Source organism: Vitis riparia, chromosome 8 (assembly GCF_004353265.1).
Source record: "Vitis riparia cultivar Riparia Gloire de Montpellier isolate 1030 chromosome 8, EGFV_Vit.rip_1.0, whole genome shotgun sequence".
Taxonomy (NCBI): domain Eukaryota; kingdom Viridiplantae; phylum Streptophyta; class Magnoliopsida; order Vitales; family Vitaceae; genus Vitis; species Vitis riparia.
The window spans coordinates 21325621-21345108 of NC_048438.1; the positions used below are offsets into that span (position 1 = coordinate 21325621).

The 19488-nt window shown below is 34.7% G+C and overlaps 2 protein-coding genes across 2 annotated transcripts; both read right to left on the reverse strand.

Moving 5' to 3' along the window:
- Positions 1-3200: 3200 nt before the first annotated feature.
- On the reverse strand, positions 3201-5245 carry LOC117919791 (NAC transcription factor 47-like). The gene is made up of 3 exons (XM_034837044.1): positions 4952-5245; positions 4525-4844; positions 3201-4126 (listed from the first exon to the last, which is right to left on the reverse strand). Exons 1-3 carry the CDS (start codon positions 5112-5114, stop codon positions 3602-3604), a joined length of 1008 nt encoding a protein of 335 aa, XP_034692935.1. The 5' UTR covers positions 5115-5245; the 3' UTR covers positions 3201-3601.
- A 2070-nt stretch (positions 5246-7315) lies between these two features.
- On the reverse strand, positions 7316-15549 carry LOC117920549 (aquaporin SIP1-2-like). The gene is made up of 3 exons (XM_034838152.1): positions 15103-15549; positions 14303-14575; positions 7316-7870 (listed from the first exon to the last, which is right to left on the reverse strand). The coding sequence occupies exons 1-3, from the start codon at positions 15397-15399 to the stop codon at positions 7724-7726; spliced, it is 717 nt and encodes a 238-aa protein (XP_034694043.1). The 5' UTR covers positions 15400-15549; the 3' UTR covers positions 7316-7723.
- Between the last annotated feature and the right edge of the window lie 3939 nt (positions 15550-19488).

The following is a 19488-nucleotide window of genomic DNA, read 5'->3' on the forward strand; positions in this document are numbered from 1 at the left end:
TTTGATCTCATAATTGCATGGGATACAACGAGAATGTTGTGTCTATATAAAATATTTGTGAAACCTTTTAAAGTCGGGACTAATAAGGATGTTATGTCTTAATAAGGATATTCGTGAAACCTTTTAAAGTCGCACAATTGAGTGTAATAGTGTTTATTAATTATGATAAAATTACTTATTAAAGTATAAACGGTAGAATATAAGAGAAATTTAATACTTTTAATAATAAGTATGATATATTTCCATTATTTATTTATATGGCATGTTTGGATATGGTATCCAAACAACCAGCTCTGGCCGTACAATTCAACTAGTGATATGTTGGCGTGAAAATTTCTAAATCATTAATTTGAAATTTACTTAAACACCGTTCTTATTTTAAGGCAAAGATAGAAATGAATTAATGATAAGTTTGAAAAAATAATTTAATATTTTAATTGAAAAAATAATTTAAAATTCTTTGATTACTCCTGTTCCTTTTTTTTGGCAACTTTGTTACTAAATATCTATAAAGCAAAATCTAAAAATTTAGTAGTTTATAATAAATTTTAAATTAGAATTTTTCAACCATCGTCTAAATCATTTTATAATATTTAAGTTAAAAATAAAATATAAAATTATAAATTGATAACTTAAATATAATTTAATTCAAAGTGAATTTGATAGTAATTTTATGAAGTGTTTTTAGTCTTTTTAATACTTTAAAAGATAAAAATTTTCAAGTGTTAAAAAAATTAAAAATGTTCCTAAAATCACTATCAAACATGCTCGTAAAATTGTTTAAACTACTCATGAAAGAAAAATAAAATATTAGAAAATTTTAATTTTTTATGTTTGATTTATAAAATCAAATATAATTAAAATTAATAAAAAATTATTTTTTTTTCTAATTTTTTTCTTGAAGCAAATATAAGACTGAACACACTAAATATTAGAATATGATTTAACAGTATTTTTACTTGAAGTGTTTTTAGTATAAGTATTTTATTTGGAAGTATTTAAAAAAAATATTTTTAGGAAAATCACCTAGAAGTATTTCTCTAGCAAACACTACAACCAATTTTTCAAAATTTTAAAAATATTTCCTAATTTAAAAAAAATATTTTTTAGGCTAAAAATGCTTCTTAAATTCACTGTCCAATGAATTCTTAAGATGAGTTTGTTAGCTCAAGGGTTCTCCTAATTAGGTTTTGATAATAACAAACCATAATTAAGTTACTAATTAGTTTGAATTATAAAGAATTTCAAGTGTTAATTTGAAAATTCATCAAATGACCTAATGGATGCAAGATCAAGACCTTTGCAAGACTCTTTAATCATAGGAAATATTTGTAAGATGAATGTATGAGTACACTTAGGTTTTACATATCATTTTATGCATTTTTGAAAAACTCGGTTCATTATTTAAAGTTACAGTTTCATCAAAACCCAAGTTTTATCAAATGAACCTGAGGAAAATCACTTCAAAATTGACATATTAATTTACCTAAAGACCTTGCTTAAATGTTAGAAGAGAAAAGAATGGAAAAATATAGGTTTTTCGACCAAAAATGGTGAACCAGTCGAGACACTGGCCAATCGGCTCAACCAGTCGGGATACTGGTCGACCAGTCCCTCTTCCCGGTCGAGGTCCAGTTGAGGAGTACAAAAAGCACACTCTCTCTTCCAGTAGTCTTTATTTTATGGTCGAGGTATTTGTCTTCCCGGTCGACCTCCAATTGAGGTCTAGTCGAGAATAACGGTCACTTGCTAAGCATTAAATGCTCTAACAACTAATTAACTGGTCAACCCCCAGCTCAACCAGTTGAGGCTTTTTTTTAATTTTCTTGGCTTCCGATGTTAGAAACTTATAAATAGAGAACTTCACTTTATTTATGAGAAAGAGAACACTTGCATTTATTTGTCTACTCACTTGTTCGTGCTTTAAAAGCTCTCATTATTTTCTTGGTACATTAAATCTTCATTTGCATATCATTTAGTACACCTTTGTGATTCATCGTAACATTAAGTTGTATTTGAGGTATTGTTTAGATAGGTTGAGAGATTCATTCTTGTTAATTGAGTGTTAAAACCTTCAAGTGAGTTGAAACTTGAAGAAATTGTGTAAGAGTTCATTGGAGCCGGAACCTAAGTGTAAAGGTGATTAGAATCTTGGTTGAAACTTCAAGTTAATGGAACTCTCACTCGATTAAGAGCTTAAGAAGAGTGGACGTAGGCAAGAAAATATCGAACCACTATAAAATCTGAGCTTGATTTTTCTAACTCTATTTCTTTATATTTGCTTCTCTTGTACTTAAATTTATTGTGTTTAAAAAGATTTTTTTTTAAAATCAATTCACTCCCCTCTTAGGTGTTTTTCTTGTTTAAGATTAGCCTTTATTTTCTCAGAGTTTAACAATGTTTTTATTCGAAGTGTTTGTAATTGAAGTTTTTTTTTTTTTAAAGTATTTTTAAAACAATCACCTCTCAATAGTTTTTTCCGAAAACTATAAGTGGTTTTTTAATCCTACAAATGATTTTTTCAAATTTTTAAAAATGTTTTCTAACTTTTATCAAACATCTAATTCATTTTTTAAAACGCTTTTTAAACTAAAAACACTTAAAACACTCGTAAGATTTATTTGGTAACTGTTTTAAAAAATAGTTTAAAAAAATCATTTTTAATAATAGTTTTTAAAAACTATTTTATGATTTTTTTTTATAAAATTTTAACCTATTTTTAATATTTTTAAAAATAATTTTTTATATTTAAAGTTCTATTTTTAACCATTTTATATATTTGTATAATTATTTTTTAAAATAACATTCCGAAAAAACAAGTAAAAACAATATATATATTACCCTCATCAAGAGAAACAACCTAAGGGCAACAGCATGATACTGTTGACATTTACAAGCATATGAAGGCACTTTTCCCCAAGTCCATATATGCAAATACAGGCTTCTCAAATTGGGTAAACGTGCTTCTATTCAAAGTTGTACGGCCAAGAGAAGAATTCTTGGTTTAAGAAAAATTGGATTTTACATCCCTTCATTTGTAAGAAAGAATTCTATTTTATCATGCCCCATTGAATGAAAAAAGACTAAGATGATGACGTATTTAATCAAAAGAAAATTCTATTATTATTTACGTGTATAACAAAATCTGTATTTTTAAATAACAATATAAATATATGGAACTAAAAGAATGGGATAAGTCATGGGGAAATAAAATCCACGTCATCATATCTAAAATATAAAGGGATGAGATTAAAAATGAACACGCTACACTAGAGTGGAAAAAGGTTCCATTCAATGGCATAACGAAATCCTTGACCAAATTACTAGTCTATTTTTTTGCAGCTCATTTGTTGGTTTTTATTCTGTTTCATTGTCATGGCCTAATTTGTAATGGCATCTGTTTGCTTTCTCTTTATGCCATTTAAGTGTTGGATATCCGGTCCAGCTTTCCACAATTTTCCATACACGAAAGTCTAGCACATATCCCCTCTCTGGCTCTATCTGTACACATCTTTATCAGTGGCGGTGGGTGAGTCCATTGTTCTTCCTTTCTTTTTTCTTTTTTTTCACTTTCTTCTTTTCCTTGGCGAAAACCCCTTTTTCATCCTTGAAATGGGAAATAAGGATTCAAAAGTAATGCCTGATTGAATAATGATTGATTGAAGTAGCTCTGCGGGAGGTCTGACTGATTAGGGTTGGTGGTGAAAGTGCAAGAACTTGTAAGTTTCTTTGATGGGCATGGCACATCCCCATCCATGCTCGAACGTTGGCGCTTCAGCTGGTTTTCCATGCTTGGAACCGACTTCCAGTAAGGAAGCTTTGGGAGGATGTCGTTGGATTGGCCCAGACTCCCATACTTGGCCGGTGGGGTGGGTTCGAAACCAGTGGGATCAGAGTATTGGATATCAGAGAAGAGATGACCGAGTGTGGAAGAGTCCACGGCGTCCAGTATGTTGGAGAAGGAAGAAGGTTTCTGCGGCTGGATGGTGCTCTGGTTAGGGTGGCTTTTCAAGCTCTCTTCCATAAAAGAATCTTCTTGTTCTCGGTCGTCGTCTATGGCGGCTGCTGTTGCCGGAGGAACCGCATTGGATTTCTTGTAGATCCGGCAGAGAACCCAATTATCCAACTAAAGGAAACAACACCCATCACGAACTAGATTAGTTGAAAACTACTTTAAAAAATTGTTTTTAAAAATTATGCTTTGAGAATTAATTATTTTCTAAAACTTCAAACTGACACTATTATTTTTACTATTAAGTTGACAAAATCTTTTCAAACATCTAAATTAAATATGTTTTAAACAATTTTAAAATTATATATTATTTATAATTATTATTAAAATATTTTAAAATTAAGTAGGTAGTTTATCTACCTTATAAACAACAAACAAAATCCCATCTCAAAAACCAATCAAAAGTGAGAGAAGTGTAAAACAAGCCATGAGCATGGCGGCGCAGTAACTTCACTATAAGCGCAGTATATCTCCAAAAACAAAAGTCTAAACGAATAGGATAGAGTGCTCACCCTCATGGATGCATCTCTGAGCTTGAGGGGGGGTTTGTTGATGGCGGGGTTGGGGGGCTGAGCTAGGCGATACTCATGCATGATCCAATTAGTCTTGATTCCCTTGGGAGGTCTTCCCTGGTAAAACACAAGCGCCTTCTTCACACCAATATGCCCATGCCCTCCTCCTCCGATACTCGACGCTGCTACAATGGTTTTATCCGTTCCGGTTGCTTTCCAGTAGCCTGACGCAGCAGCTCTGTTGGGTCTTAGTCCATTGGGGTACTTGCGATCTCTAGGACTGAAAAAATACCACTCCTTCTCGCCAAAAACAGCTTTACCTGCAGACGTAGATCGGAAAACCAACTTTAAATTTTAATACAAGTATTTTATTTTTAATTAATTGATAAGGATTATATATGAATGAGGTAGGTATATAGAAGCAAACCAGGTAACTCCCATGGATCAAACTTGTAGATATCGACATCGGCTATGATGGAAACTGGGAAGGGCGTGGACGTCACCTTCTTGCTCAGGTAGTGAAGAATGAGCTCCTCATCTGTTGGGTGGAAACGAAAGCCTGGGGGGAGAGTGGATTGCGGGTTGTCCATGGCTGTCGCTGAAAAATTATGCCTATTGTGGATTATGTAAAGAGGGGAGGAGGGAGGAGGGAGGAGGATTGAAATTTTTGGATGAAAGGGCGTAACGCCGCTTTATGGTTGCAGGAATTTGTCGTGTTGTGGATCCGAGGTGAGAATGGAGAGGAAGCAATCGGTTGTTTTGGAGGCCCACGTATGACTCTACTGCATAATGCCACGCCAGCTGGAGGAGGGAAGGCGGCTGATAATCTCTTCTCCTCTCTTCTCGTCTCGTCTCGTCTCTCATCTAAAGGATGAGGTTAACCTTATGACATCATCACGCCACGTGCCCAAATGGCTTTGGCCGAATCGGGATACGACTGCCAACCCTAACTCCTAACGCGCTTGTTCATAGGAATATTCAAACAGCCTCTCTAGCCAACAAAATGGATCGAATCCTATTGAACCATCCCAACCAATCATTCTTTAAAGGTTTTTCATTAATTTCATTTTATTTTTAAAAAAATATGAAATTGGATTACATCAATTCAATCCCCAGTTTTTCATCTATAAAAATATAGATATAATTTCCGAATAAAAAATTATATATTCACTAATTTATCTTATTTAAAATTTCAAACCATATCCATATCAACCGTTTTTATGATTAGACTATTTAATATGATTAATATAGGATATATTATTATATGAATGAATTACATATTATTACTATGTGACTTATATAAGTTATTTAAACTAAAATCATTTAAGGGTGTCACTCCATTCCAAACACCAACGTGCAACTCTACCCCACGAGCTACATCATCAAGGGGCAGAGCCTCACTCTTATAAAAAAGAAATTCAATGAATCCAGAGCCTCGCTTTTACAAAAAGGTAATTCAATGAGTTGTAATTACTAACTTATGTAACGAGTATCATCTTCCTATTATAATATTATTTTGAAGCTGGATAAAAGTTTTTCTTTATTTTAACCAAATCAATAAATAAAACATATTTATAAAAAATAAATATAAATTAAATGGATTTAAATTAATTACTATTATCATCAAATCAAATAAAATTAGACCCATCAATTCAATTGATAACAAATAAAAACTAATTAAATTGATTCAAATTGACTCCAATGGTGATCATTGAACCAACAAAACCACACGTGGCTCTTTTCCTCAACTGTTCCAAATCACATTTTGCGTAAATACAAATGACGCAGGCACATGCATCAACCTCATACTCATACCTCGCATCAATGGTCATTTTGTTGGGTGTTATCTCTGCTCTTGTTTCGATCAAAATAAGATATTGCCATAATCCATTACCCGTTTACAATCTAACATGACTTTTTCATTTTCAAATTTAATTAACTAATCATTTGAATTTATAAATTAAGATATTGGGGTTTATAGCCGTAATTCATAAATAATACAATAATCATAGGTCACGTGTGATACAAATAAAGTGGTTGAGAGATTGTCAAAAGGTTGGGTAATCATTTCCGCCATGTTTGGTAGCTTGTGCAGCTAAAATTTCAAATCCCCACGTGTCATTTCCAAATGCAGAAAATATTATCCGCGTGATGAACCACCGATAACTCTCTTGTCAGCTTTGAAATATTCAGAGCTCTGTTCTAGCCTCTAGGATCCCAAGAACATTGAAAACTTTGGGAAAACCCCAAGAAGGGAAAGCACGACAGGGCGAATATGAATATGCATGCGAGCAGGCGGTTCTAGTTAAAAGGATAGAGACCATACTTGCATAACAGACTAGTCAAACCCATGATGAAGAAGAAAATGTGTGAGCTCAAAATCGAATCCAGCTGCTAAGTCTTGACTGCGACATTCTGTAGTTTTCCACGTGGAGTTCACCTAATCCAGCACCTACTGGTTATCTATAGTCAAACACTAATGCACTAGTTTTACATTTGCCTAATGAGTTAGGCCGAACTCGGTATTATCCAAAGAGGTACCCCAATTTTCCATCTTTTCTGGGGCCACATCCCATTTTTAAAAATCCATGCTACCAATTCCATGCAATCGCTATGTGTCATTTAGATCGTTCAGTTTTAGGATATAAACATGTACAAAGCAATGAAATCCCACATAAAATAGAAAGGAATAATACTTTGGGCATAAAGCAATGGAACCTGGGAGGATAGGGATGCATATACGACAATCCATGATTGATGATACATTTTCAATATGGAATCATGTCACGTATAATGCGGAATCACAGTGGCAGAAGCAGATTTATAATTTAATCAATGGTTCTATCACATGCTCTCAACTATGATCCGTAAGATCTTGGATCGAGTCCACCAATAAAAAGCTTGAATAAAAGGGAAAGAAAAAAAAAAAAAAGCTTTGCGCAGTTTGGGCCAAATCAAACCCTGAAGGAAGAAAATGCGGGATTCCAAGCAATCAAGCCAAATTTGTTCTCAAAGGCCCAAATTCAAGATGCGACTTAAATCTACATCACAATGATTCACTAGAGATTTGTTCTACTTCCATCTTCTTCCTCGTTTATTCACTAGACAGATAATAGTTTCAGCCCACAACCAGAAAATAGAATAAAATCCTATTAAGTTAACTTACCTACTAACATAGAATTTCAGTTCATGCCTCTTCTCAGGCTTTCTTCTGCTTTGTTGGTGCTGGAAATAGGAATCGGAAGACCCATGCAGCCAATATTGCCCCTATGAAGGGGCAGATCCAATAAACGTACAACTGGTCCCATGTGTTATGCCAATTGTTTATATATGCCCATCCAAATGCCTGCAGAGACAAAATAAATATAAATATAATTAGGCTTTTAAATAATGGAAAAGGGAGCAAGGAAATGCTGACCATCATTTCAAATCGTAATGCCCCAACAATAAAGATTTCATAAACACGAAACAGAAGAAACAAATCTAGCAATTAATGCTATTAGCCAGCAATACCAACCTAACCCAAATTTCCCAAGGGTGGGACTGCCATAGCAAATTTCCCAGTGCTGACATAAACAGAGAATCCAAGAATGTATTATAATGTGCTGTGTGTGGAAATGAGGGCACCAACCCCTATCCAATTGCAGCTCTTGTTTTGCCAAAGGGATACCAGTGAATTCCTTTCTAAAGGAATTAGCATGGATAAGCAATCAGATTTTGCTCCATATACACAGAGAATCCAAGAGTGTATTACAATGTGCTGTGTGTGGAAATGAGGGCACCAACCCCATCTTATTGCAGCTCTTGTTTTGCCAAAGGGATACCAGTGAATTCCTTTCTAAAGGAATTAGCATGGATAAGCAATCAGATTTTGCTCCACATAGCTGCATTTGACTCATTACCATGCTTAAAAATCCTGTTACCAAACTCCCCCCCAACTCATGCACACAACTTTTTATGCTCCTCCAACATAGTCTCCAAAGCTAAAAAATAGGTGAACTGCCAAAAAGGCCTTACCCCTATACTCCTCAACCTTGGAAGTTTGATGCCAAGTAGACCAATCAGGCCTTGATACAACCCAACAGTCTCAGCTTCCTAGAAGAGGAAGACAAACAAAAGGCACTAGTAGGACAGTGGAGGAATATGTTATTAATAAATGCAGCAGCCAACTTAAACATGAAACATGTGTACTGGGCAGTTATGGGTGTGGACATGGTGGTGGAACTATATAAAATGGAAGCAACAAAAGAGGTGATGCAGTGATTATGATGGAATGTATTGTTTATGTTGGGTGGAGGTTGTGCTGGGGGCCAATTTTATTATTGGTAGAGATCGCATTAGCTCAGTAAGGTAGTGATTGTTGCAGTTGCATTACATGCAAGTTGGACAGAATGTCAGTGGTAGTGTTATAGTATTGGCAGAGTTGATGAAGTAAAAAATGAGTTGGTGACAATAACAGCCAGGTAGTGGTAATGAGGGTGGAGGCAGTGAAATGAAGTTAAGAGTTACATTGGTTTGACCAATATTCTGATCTTCCGACGAACTACAATAGCACCTCTCCCTATTTATCAGACAAGGAATTAGGGGCAGAGTTAACTGCCTTCAAGTTCATAGTGGAAAAATCATACACTATTTTCACATCTCTTAATAGATCATATCATAGTAACAATTGAAAATCTAATTCTATTTCCATAATACCCAACCTCCTTCCCATCTGTTAAAGGTTAATAGTAATAATTGTAACAAGGATTAGTTTAGGTTTTTATGGTACTTTAAGAACTATAAACATAATTTGTATTATCAGCACAAAACCCAACTCTTTTCTCCTTCTCATGCTATGGTACTGCAACAGTAATGCTGAAGTACTACACTGCAGTACTTCCAAAAATACCCCCACAGTACCACTAGAATACCTGTGCTTGAAAGCTGCCAATCCAAGTGCTAAGTCACTCTTTGTGCTTGTGTGATGTAAGTACTACGTGTGAGACCTATTCTCAAATGTATCGGTGGCCATGTCATGTTATGCAAGTATAGTGCAAATTTGGTTTAGTGTTAAAGTTACCTCACATCCTTTTGCTTCAAAGTTAAGTGTGATAGCTCCAATTTTCTCCTTTCAATAGTTAAAAAAATAAATAAATTATGGCATTTAGTGATGATCAAATGTAGAGATAGTGTTGGTATTCAGATTGTTTCAGTAAAACTCTTTTTTTTTTTTTTTTTTTTTTTTATAGATAAAACCACTTTCATTAAAAAAATAAAAAGCGCCACTAGGACGCACCAAAGTACACGTGACGTATGCACAAATAACACCTAATGGCACAAAAAACAAGAAAGAGCCCTAGCAACAACACCCTCACTTAACAAGAACCCAACAACTCAACAAAATCAAGTAAAGACGTAGAATCTGTCCCTATGTACTTCTTTATCCAAGTAAACAAATTTCTAAGAAAGAATATCTTCAAAAAATGAGTTGAATGCTCCTCATTATAAAACGACCGAAGATTCATTTCCTTCCAAACCATATTGTTTCAATGAAACTAAAGGGACCTGATTATTTATTTTGGGTTACAGCCATGAAGGTGTATTTAAGGTAAAGGGTAAAAAACATAATTGTTTGAAAATCCTCTTTTCCTTGAATCTAAGAGTTTTGACAAGTGGTGGCAAAATGGAGAATGTAGATAGGCATTGGTGGGAGAGTTTTGGGTTGGTCTAGTCTAGAGAGTTTGTTCGTATTATATTGTATTTTCTCATTTTCGTGTTCTTGTAGTTTAGTTTTCTTTGGTGGGAGGATTCTTCATCCTTCTCTTGTACTTCTTTTTTCTATTAATATATTCCTTTGTCATTTCCCATCAAAAAAAAGATAGGCATTGGAATTGGAGGATTCCAATAGATGTCATATTATTCAAGTCTTTTTGAATACAGTTGAATGTAGGTAAGCTACTGCATAGTTTTAAAAGGCACGCTTAAGGCTCAAGGCACAACCACTCCCTAGTTAGAACACCTCGCTTGCCAAGACATGCACCTTACTGAAGAGGTGCCCTTGTCTATTTAACTCTTCCTTTTTAAATACTTTTATTCCTGAAATTTCTAATTGTAGATTGGAAGTTATATAATATCATTACTTTTTTATTGAATGTTTCTTTTAAATGTTTGAAGTCTTAAATTTTTAACTAATTGGATTAGATTTTGAATCATATTTTATAAGATTGATATGCATCCTAGATCGCATTCCACTTCACCCAGGTGTGCCTTGTGTTGCATCTTGTGCCTTGTGCCTTGCACCTAAAAACTACAAGCTATTGAATCAAGTTTTGATAGTGAAGATAGGCATTAGGGGAATACAATAGATGTGATATTATTCAAGTATTTTTTTAAGATAGTTGAATTTATGCAAGCTATTGAAGCATAAGTGTCTCAAAGTAGCAAGAGAGTTGAACACAACGAGTTTGCTAGTGTAAGTCGCCTATAGTTTTGGCTTGTGTGACTAGTAATAGAGGGTCTTAGAGACATAACCATTGGATTTAGCAAATTTTGGACTTGGGTAGGATGTTAGGTTGCTTCTTATGGAATCCCAAATCGATTAATTGAGAAGCCACTAGGTTGGCTAAGGGGAGAGGACTATTCTCTAGTTAATTTGGTTGATGATCATGCTCCCTTGATTTTTGGATTTCTTTCTTAGGGTGTAAAACTAAAAGCTTTCTACTAAGAGGGTGATGAGGATGAATATTCAAGATATATATCAAGAAAGGGAATTAGTATTAATTGTAATTAAAGTAGGATTATTATTACTTGGAATTAAATTAGGATTGGTATTTGTTGGAGTCTAATTAGGATTAGCTAGTTGAGTTATAATATAATTAGAATTTGAGTCATGATAGGTTATTAGAGTCTTAGTAGAATAGGTTATTAGAGTCCTAGTAGATTTTGGATTTCTTAGAAAAGCCTATAAATAGGCTAATCAATGTAAATCAAAGAGATGAATTTTGATGAATAATATTATACTTTCTTTTATTGCAAGGTTGCAACCCTCAATGGTGAGACTCCATTGATTTTTCTTCTAGGTGAGACTCCTAGAAGGCCTTAGTGAGACTCTAAGGTTTTCCATCTTTTCTTCATTGTTTCTTCTTTCTCTCTATTTCTTATCTCATAATTTTCTCTACCATAAAGTTTATTCCTTGTTCCTCTCCTTACACCCTAAAAATAAAACCCTAGCCCACCTACCCTTGAGTGTAAGCAACCATCCTAGGGTTGTCCTACATCAATTTTGGTATCAGAGCCAAAATTCTTGGCATGAAGGCATATGTAATTGAGGAGTGGAGCAACATATGCAAACATGGTTGAAGGCTACAACTTTTTTATGCAACCATTGGTGAACATACCAAGGCTAAATGAAGAGGAGGATTGGCGACGTACTAGCATCTTCCAAACTCGTGTTGCTTGTCAAGGGAGACTATGTACTTTGATTATTGATGGAGGTAGTTGTTCCAATCTAGCTTCAGAGGAGCTTGTTAAGAAGCTTAATCTAAAGACAGAAGATCATCCAAATCCCTATCAAATAGCATGGGTAAATGACGCATCTATTTTGGTGAGTTCTCGTTGTCTAGTGACGTTTAATTTCAGTAATAATTTTGAGTTATCAACATGGTGTGATGTTTTGCCGATGAAAGTTGCCCATATTATGCTTGGAAGACCATGGCTTTTTGATGAAAGGGTCCAACATGATGGCTATGAGAACACTTACACACTTGTGCGCAATGGGCGAAAGAAGATCCTTCGTCCAATGAAGGAAATTCCACCACATAAGCAACCGGAGGAAAAAGTAGCACCCTTGAAACTAGAAGAGCCATCAAATATTCTTATTAAAAAGCAAGTCGAAGTTACTAGAAAGGACAAAGAAATCATCAATGATGAATCTAGAAAGCAAGAGGTGATGAAACTAATCTTAGATCAACCAATAGAAGAGCTCAAAGAAGTTGAAGAAGTTTTAGAAGAATCGATGTTTGACTTCCCAAGGCCAAACATTATCGTGAGTGGTGGAAAACATGAAGAATCTGCTGAAATTTCTTTTGAATATAGGGAATTCAAGAATCTTATTCTTCCACAAAACAATTTAAAAGAAGAGTGTGGGAAACAACTTCCCACAAGTTTGTTGAAGACACATAATTATTTCGAGAATTATCAACTTGTTGCACAACATCAAAAAGTTTTTCGAAGTCCAGTATTTGTCTTGCATGAAATTGAAAAAGTTCAAGAGATCTTGAGATCTTGTCTTACCATGGGAAAGAGACGACGAAGAAAGAAAGGGTGGAAGGCATTGCTCGGAATTTCAATTGATCGTGGAAAATCACTAAAACTCGAGGTCGAGTTTTTTTCAAGTCAGGGGGAATTGATGAGGATGAATATTCAAGATATATATCAAGAAAGGGAATTAGTATTAATTGTAATTAAAGTAGGATTATTATTACTTGGAATTAAATTAGGATTGGTATTTGTTGGAGTCTAATTAGGATTAGCTAGTTGAGTTATAATATAATTAGAATTTGAGTCATGATAGGTTATTAGAGTCTTAGTAGAATAGGTTATTAGAGTCCTAGTAGATTTTGGATTTCTTAGAAAAGCCTATAAATAGGCTAATCAATGTAAATCAAAGAGATGAATTTTGATGAATAATATTATACTTTCTTTTATTGCAAGGTTGCAACCCTCAATGGTGAGACTCCATTGATTTTTCTTCTAGGTGAGACTCCTAGAAGGCCTTAGTGAGACTCTAAGGTTTTCCATCTTTTCTTCATTGTTTCTTCTTTCTCTCTATTTCTTATCTCATAATTTTCTCTACCATAAAGTTTATTCCTTGTTCCTCTCCTTACACCCTAAAAATAAAACCCTAGCCCACCTACCCTTGAGTGTAAGCAACCATCCTAGGGTTGTCCTACATCAGAGGGTCTTTTTGCTTTACACTTTTATATGCATAACATTTTCTTTTGTTTATTTTCTAATTTTTTAAAGGAATTTCATCCTTCTTTTTATACAAATCCTTATAAATGATTGACAGGAAGAATGGGAGATGTAAAATCTAAAGAATGTGTAGAAGATGACCATGTTTGATGATGATGATTAGACATGGGGATCATGTTGCTAGATGCTACACCAGTAGGCTAATTTGATACTAGACCTAGATTATGTTCAAAAATGATAGATTAAGACCAAATCTAACAATGGAAAATGATGATATTGGTTAATTTGTGGATTTGGTTGATAAGTGATCATCATTAGCAATTTCTACATCTTTTTGCAAATGCTTTGTTCAAGTGGTTGGTTAGAATTGGGATCAAGGATCATACTTAGGTGATATACGAATACTTTCTACAAATACTAGGCTCTAAGAATTAATATGTTATATTCCATGCAGGCAGATGTGGTATGCCATTACAAAATGCACAAATCCATATCCAACAAAAATATATCTTTTCATCAATCATCAATGTAGTTAAATAATCAATGTTACATGATTTTGAAAAATTAAAGTGAAACGCCAAGGAAATGAGACAATTCCTAACTTCATATTAGGTAAACATTAATGCACATATATTCTTGCTTAGCAATTTATACTTTGTAGTTAAAACTACCGGAAGAATATAAATTTTGTGGCACCATAGCAGCATTGTACATACTTCAGCAAGTAGATCAGATTCAAGTGAATGCATGATATCAAGAAGGAAAAGGCAAAGCAAGCAGTTGATGGTGGGAACATAATGCAAAATAGTGATGGTATACTCACATTGGCGGGATTCATGGAAGGCCCAGTGTAAGCAGAGCCTGAGACGACCAGAGTTACAGTCGCCATGGCAAGCAACCATGTCTTCAATACTGGACTCTTTGGACCTTTGAGGACAACCAAAAGCACGAGAAAGCTAATTGTAAAGGTCAAAATCCCCTCAGCAATGGCTCCAGTATGCAAGTCCACTTTCAAAGAAGGCCCCCCAAGCATGTGTTTGTACTGTGTTGGCATCACCTCCATGATTGCCAGGGCACCACCCACAGCACCAGCTGCCTGTCAATGAGAGATTAACATTCTCGGTAGATAATCATTGTGTATAATCTGGAAAAATAATGTGCTCATGCCCATAGATGGGGTGGCTTGGTATTGAGATTGCAAGACCATTATCCTACTTCATTGAAAATTTTACAATTGATAGACAATTATACAATCTACATTTTCCTAAATGCCGAATAGCGCGAATCTTATTTTGGTTTTGATGGGAAAAGAAGAAGAAAAGGGCAAAAAAAAATCTGGATGTACTATGTAGCATTAGCCATATCATGAGTATTGGAAAAGGGGCATATATTCTATTGGATGGGGCCAAAAAAAAGAGGTTGGAAGACAAACAAAAGGGGGCGAGAAAGCAGGTGAGAAATCCTCCAAAAAGTGGATGGAAAAGGAAGGCGATGCTTGAAGAAACAGTATGCAGAATCCGCGTGAATCGAATCACGGAATGTGTGTGTGGGTATGGATGGGTGGGTGTGCGGGTGCCCACTGCAGCGGAATCTTCGAATAATTAGAAGAGGAAATATTCAAACCTGAGCAGGAAAACGGAAAGCCATGGAGATGAGGCTGTCGGGTGTGACACCGGCGGCATAGAGCGCAGCAGTTGCAGTGGGATTGAAGCTGGCCCCACCCAAGACATCCCCTATCGCGCTGAACACGAACACAAGAACAAAGATAAGGACAGTGGTGATGAAAATCGCAGCCAACGGCAGCGCCTGAACCCCCAAGGCCGACGATATGAGAGAGGTGAATATCCCCACCGTCGAAACGCAGAACACCCACATGAAAGTCAACACCCCATCACCAATCGCCGCCTTTATTACACCCATCCTCCCTCTCAATAACGCAAAATCCTTCTAGGCTCCCCCTTTCCCCTTCCTTTTTCTCTCCTCGTGCGGAGAGAGACAGACGGCTATATCCGCCTTTCCTACACCGGATGGATGATCAACCTTACCTAACCTAACCGCGCCCCAATAGTGTATATATTTTATCTCGCCACTCCTCTCCAACGAATTCCCTTTCCTATTTCAGGATTCCATGTCAGTCTCCATTTTCAATTTTATCCACATATTTGTAAATTCTTATCCAAAAAGTGGACACAATAATGACAAGTAAAATAAAATTTCTTTAAGATAAAAAAATAAAAATCTATCAAATAAGAATAAAAAAAAAAAAATAGGGTCCTAGTAACTTCTAGTAACTTTTACTTTTTCTATTTTAGCCTTTTTTGTACTCGATTAATGGCATGGAATTTTATTAAATATGGGTCTTTTATTTTTCAATAAAAATATTTAATTAAAAAATTATAAACACTAGGTTTTACCTACCATATAAGTAATTTTCAAAAGACATGGTGAGTGGGAAAGATAGGAGATAGGGGGGATGGGAGGGGAAGGATAAGAGGATCGTCCCTACTTTGTTGTTATTCGCTGGTGGGCCCGTGGCTCGCATGATTGGCATGCTAATGGGCCTCACTGACAGGCCTTAACATTTGGACTGGGTCCTGACTTTGAAAATGATCTTTCACCCCGAAATAAGCCAGAGAACACCCTGGACGTTGGGCCCCACAGTCAAATTTTATACTTCATGCCATTTCAGTGTGGTATTATAAAACTATTATATTCTATCTCAACCCGGTCGATTAGGTTGATAGTCTCCAACTTACAATTAGGTTGATAGTCTCCAACTTATAAAATTATTATATTCTATGCCATGGTTGACTATATTATGAATGTCCCACTTTCGTACCAATCTTAAAACAATAAAAAATAAAAAAATAAGAAAAAAAAGCTTTTTTTTTTTTTTTTTGAAAAAAAATCATGTAATCATACATTCATTTTCAAACTTTACTTTTTCTTTTTTAATTTTATTGTAAAATAAAAAAAATATTATATATTCATGCGCTCTAATAGTGCTTTCAAATTTGTTCAATAATTACCTTTAAAAGAATAAAGTACACATTAATTTAATATCATCCATTAATAAGTACATGTGTGATTTATTTTTATTATTTTTCTCACATCAATATATCTCTTTTACCACTTGTCACATTATCATTTTTTTTTCTTCTCTTACCAACATAATCCATTGTCACATATTATAATTTTTATTATTATTTTTCATTTTTTTTCCTTTATATTCTTTTTAATATGCTTGTGCATTTTTCATAAAACTTCTTTAATTTTAATTTTTTTTAATCTCTAATTTCTCTATATTTATTGATTCTAATTATATTTTTGACATATTAAACTTAAAATGATAATATATGATAAATAGTTAATATAACGAATTAAATAAAAACAAAATATATAATGGACAAAAATAAAAATATTATCCAACAAATAATATATTCTATGATTTTAAATATTAATTATAATAATACATTTTATAAATTAAGGTTTAAATTTAAAAATTCTATTTTATTAGATATACCAAATTTTTGGTACAAAGATTCAATTAGTACCATTTGATAATGCAGATTGAAATTTATGTGAATAAAACAAAATATACTAGCTAGTTTCTGGTAATGAGCTAAATAAAAAAAGTAGTTAAAAATAAAAAGATAATATAAAATAAAATAATAATATAGATTTAAAATAAAAAATAAATTAAAAATGAACAATTAAATTTTTTTTTAAATGATTAATATTTTTTAAAAAATCTTTATAAAAAAAATCTATAATTTTAAATCAACAAGGAATCATTTCCATCGCTTATTTCATATGACCGTCAAGGGCCAACCTTTCAAGCTATCAGCATCCCTCCATTTGCCTTACTGTCTAACCCACACTTCAAATCTAGTCATCCTAAAGGCATGTCTCTGATAGAGAGTCATGCCTATCTTTTTCCTACTGCACATATCTTAATAAAAATAAGTTTTTCACCCACATTCATGCGTCTTCCATGAAGGTTGTGCTCTTAGGTTAACTAGTGCACATAGCCTACCAATATAATTGTTTCAGCAATAGGCATGCCTTTAAAATCAAGGGTGTGCCCCTAGTTTGCATATTGCATATTGTATACCAAAATAATATTATCATACCCATGGGCATGCCTATGCAACGAAAGGTGCACCGCTACTTTGCCTTCTGCATGTTGCATTAGTAATATAATGTCATTCACACATAGGCACACCTTTCGAATGGAAAGTGCGCCCCTAGATTGCCTTTCGCACATAACATATCAAACTAATGTTATTGTATAAAAGAAATTCCATTGATTATAAGAGTACAATGTAAATGTTCGAATGCTTTCCTATGGTGTTAATGGGTCAACTTCCCTTTTACCAACTTCTCACATAACACGAAGCCAATTCCCACCTCAAAGATTCGGTACATGCTTCACAAAATTTGGTACATCCCTCATTAAATTTGATACATCCAATCCTATTGCTTATAGGACCACCATCTGAACATGGATGATCCATGATTTCATTTTGGAACCCATAAGGAAGTGATTGGGGGTCGATCCCCACCTTGAAACGCACTTTGGAACGCTTGGTACATCCTTCACAAAATTTGGTACATCCTTTAAAAAATTTGGTACATCTGATCCTATTGCTTTTGGGATCCCCATTCGAACATGAATGGTCCATGATTTCCTTTAGCAACCCATAAGGAAGTGATTGGCGGCCGATCCTCACCTCGAAATGCACTTTGGAACCCTTGGTACATCCTTCATTAAATTTGGTACATCTGATCCTATTGCTTCCGGGTCCCCCATCTGAACATGGATGGTCCATGATTTCATTTTAGAACCTATAAGGAAGTAATTGGGGTCTGATCCCCACCTCGTAATACACTTTGGAACCCTTGGTACATCATTCACAACATTTGGTACACCCTTCATTAAATTTGGTACATTTGTTCCTATTGTTTTTGGGACCCCCATCCAAACAAGGATGGTCTATGATTTCATTTTGGAACCCATAAGGAAGTGATTGGGGGCTGATTCCCACCTCAGAACGCACTTTGGAACCTTTAGTACATCCTTCACAAATTTTGGTACATCCTTCATTAAATTTGGTACATCCGTCATTAAATTTGGTACATCTGATCCTATTGCTTTCGAGTTCCCCATCCGAACATGGATAGTCCATCATTTCATTTGGGAAACCATAAAGAAGTGATTGGGGGTTGATCCCCACCTCAGAATGCACTTTGGAACCCTTAGTACATCCTTCACAAATTTTGGTACATTCTTCATTAAATTTGGTACATATATTCCTATTGTTTTCGGGACCCTTGTCTGAACATGGATGATCCATGATTTCATTTTGGAACCCATAAGGAAGTAATTGGAGGTCGATCTCCGCCTCGGAACACACTTTGGAACCTTTGGTACATCTTTCACAAAATTTGGTACATCTTTCATTAAATTGAGTACATCAATTCCAATTGTTTTTGGGACCCCCATTTGAACATGATCGTCCATGATTTCATTTTGGAACCGTAAGAAAATGATTGGGGACCAATCCTCACCTCGGAACGCACTTTGGAACTCTTGGTACATCCTTCACAAAATTTGGTACATCCTTCATTAAATTTGGTACATTCGATTCTCTTGTTTCCGGGACCCCCATATGAACATGGATGGTCCATGATTTGCTTTAGAAACCCATAAAGAAGTGATTAGCCTCTGATCCCCACCTCGAAACGCACTTTGGAACTTGGTACTTCATTAACAAAATTTGGTACATCCTTTATTAAATTTGGTACATTTGATCCTATTGCTTTTGGGTCCCCCAGCAGAACATGGATGGTCCATGATTTCATTTTGAAACCCATAAGGAAGTGATTAAAGGTCGATCCCCACCTTGTAACGCACTTTGGAAACTCTTGTACATCTTTCACAAAATTTGGTATATATTTCATTAAATTTGGTACATCCTTCATCAAATTTGGTATATTTGATCTTAT

Excerpts from the sequence above, each read along its gene's own strand:
- LOC117920549 (XM_034838152.1), bottom strand. The coding sequence starts at position 15,399 with ATGGGTGTAATAAAGGCGGCGATTGGTGATGGGGTGTTGACTTTCATG. Across the intron at positions 14,576-15,102 it reads CTTTCCGTTTTCCTGCTCAG|GCAGCTGGTGCTGTGGGTGG; the intron begins GTTTGAATATTT and ends TCTCATTGACAG. Across the intron at positions 7,871-14,302 it reads CTTCCATGAATCCCGCCAAT|GCATTTGGATGGGCATATAT; the intron begins GTGAGTATACCA and ends TTGTCTCTGCAG.
- LOC117919791 (XM_034837044.1), bottom strand. The coding sequence starts at position 5,114 with ATGGACAACCCGCAATCCACTCTCCCCCCAGGCTTTCGTTTCCACCCA. Across the intron at positions 4,845-4,951 it reads TGATCCATGGGAGTTACCTG|GTAAAGCTGTTTTTGGCGAG; the intron begins GTTTGCTTCTAT and ends CTACGTCTGCAG. Across the intron at positions 4,127-4,524 it reads TCAGAGATGCATCCATGAGG|TTGGATAATTGGGTTCTCTG; the intron begins GTGAGCACTCTA and ends TGTTTCCTTTAG.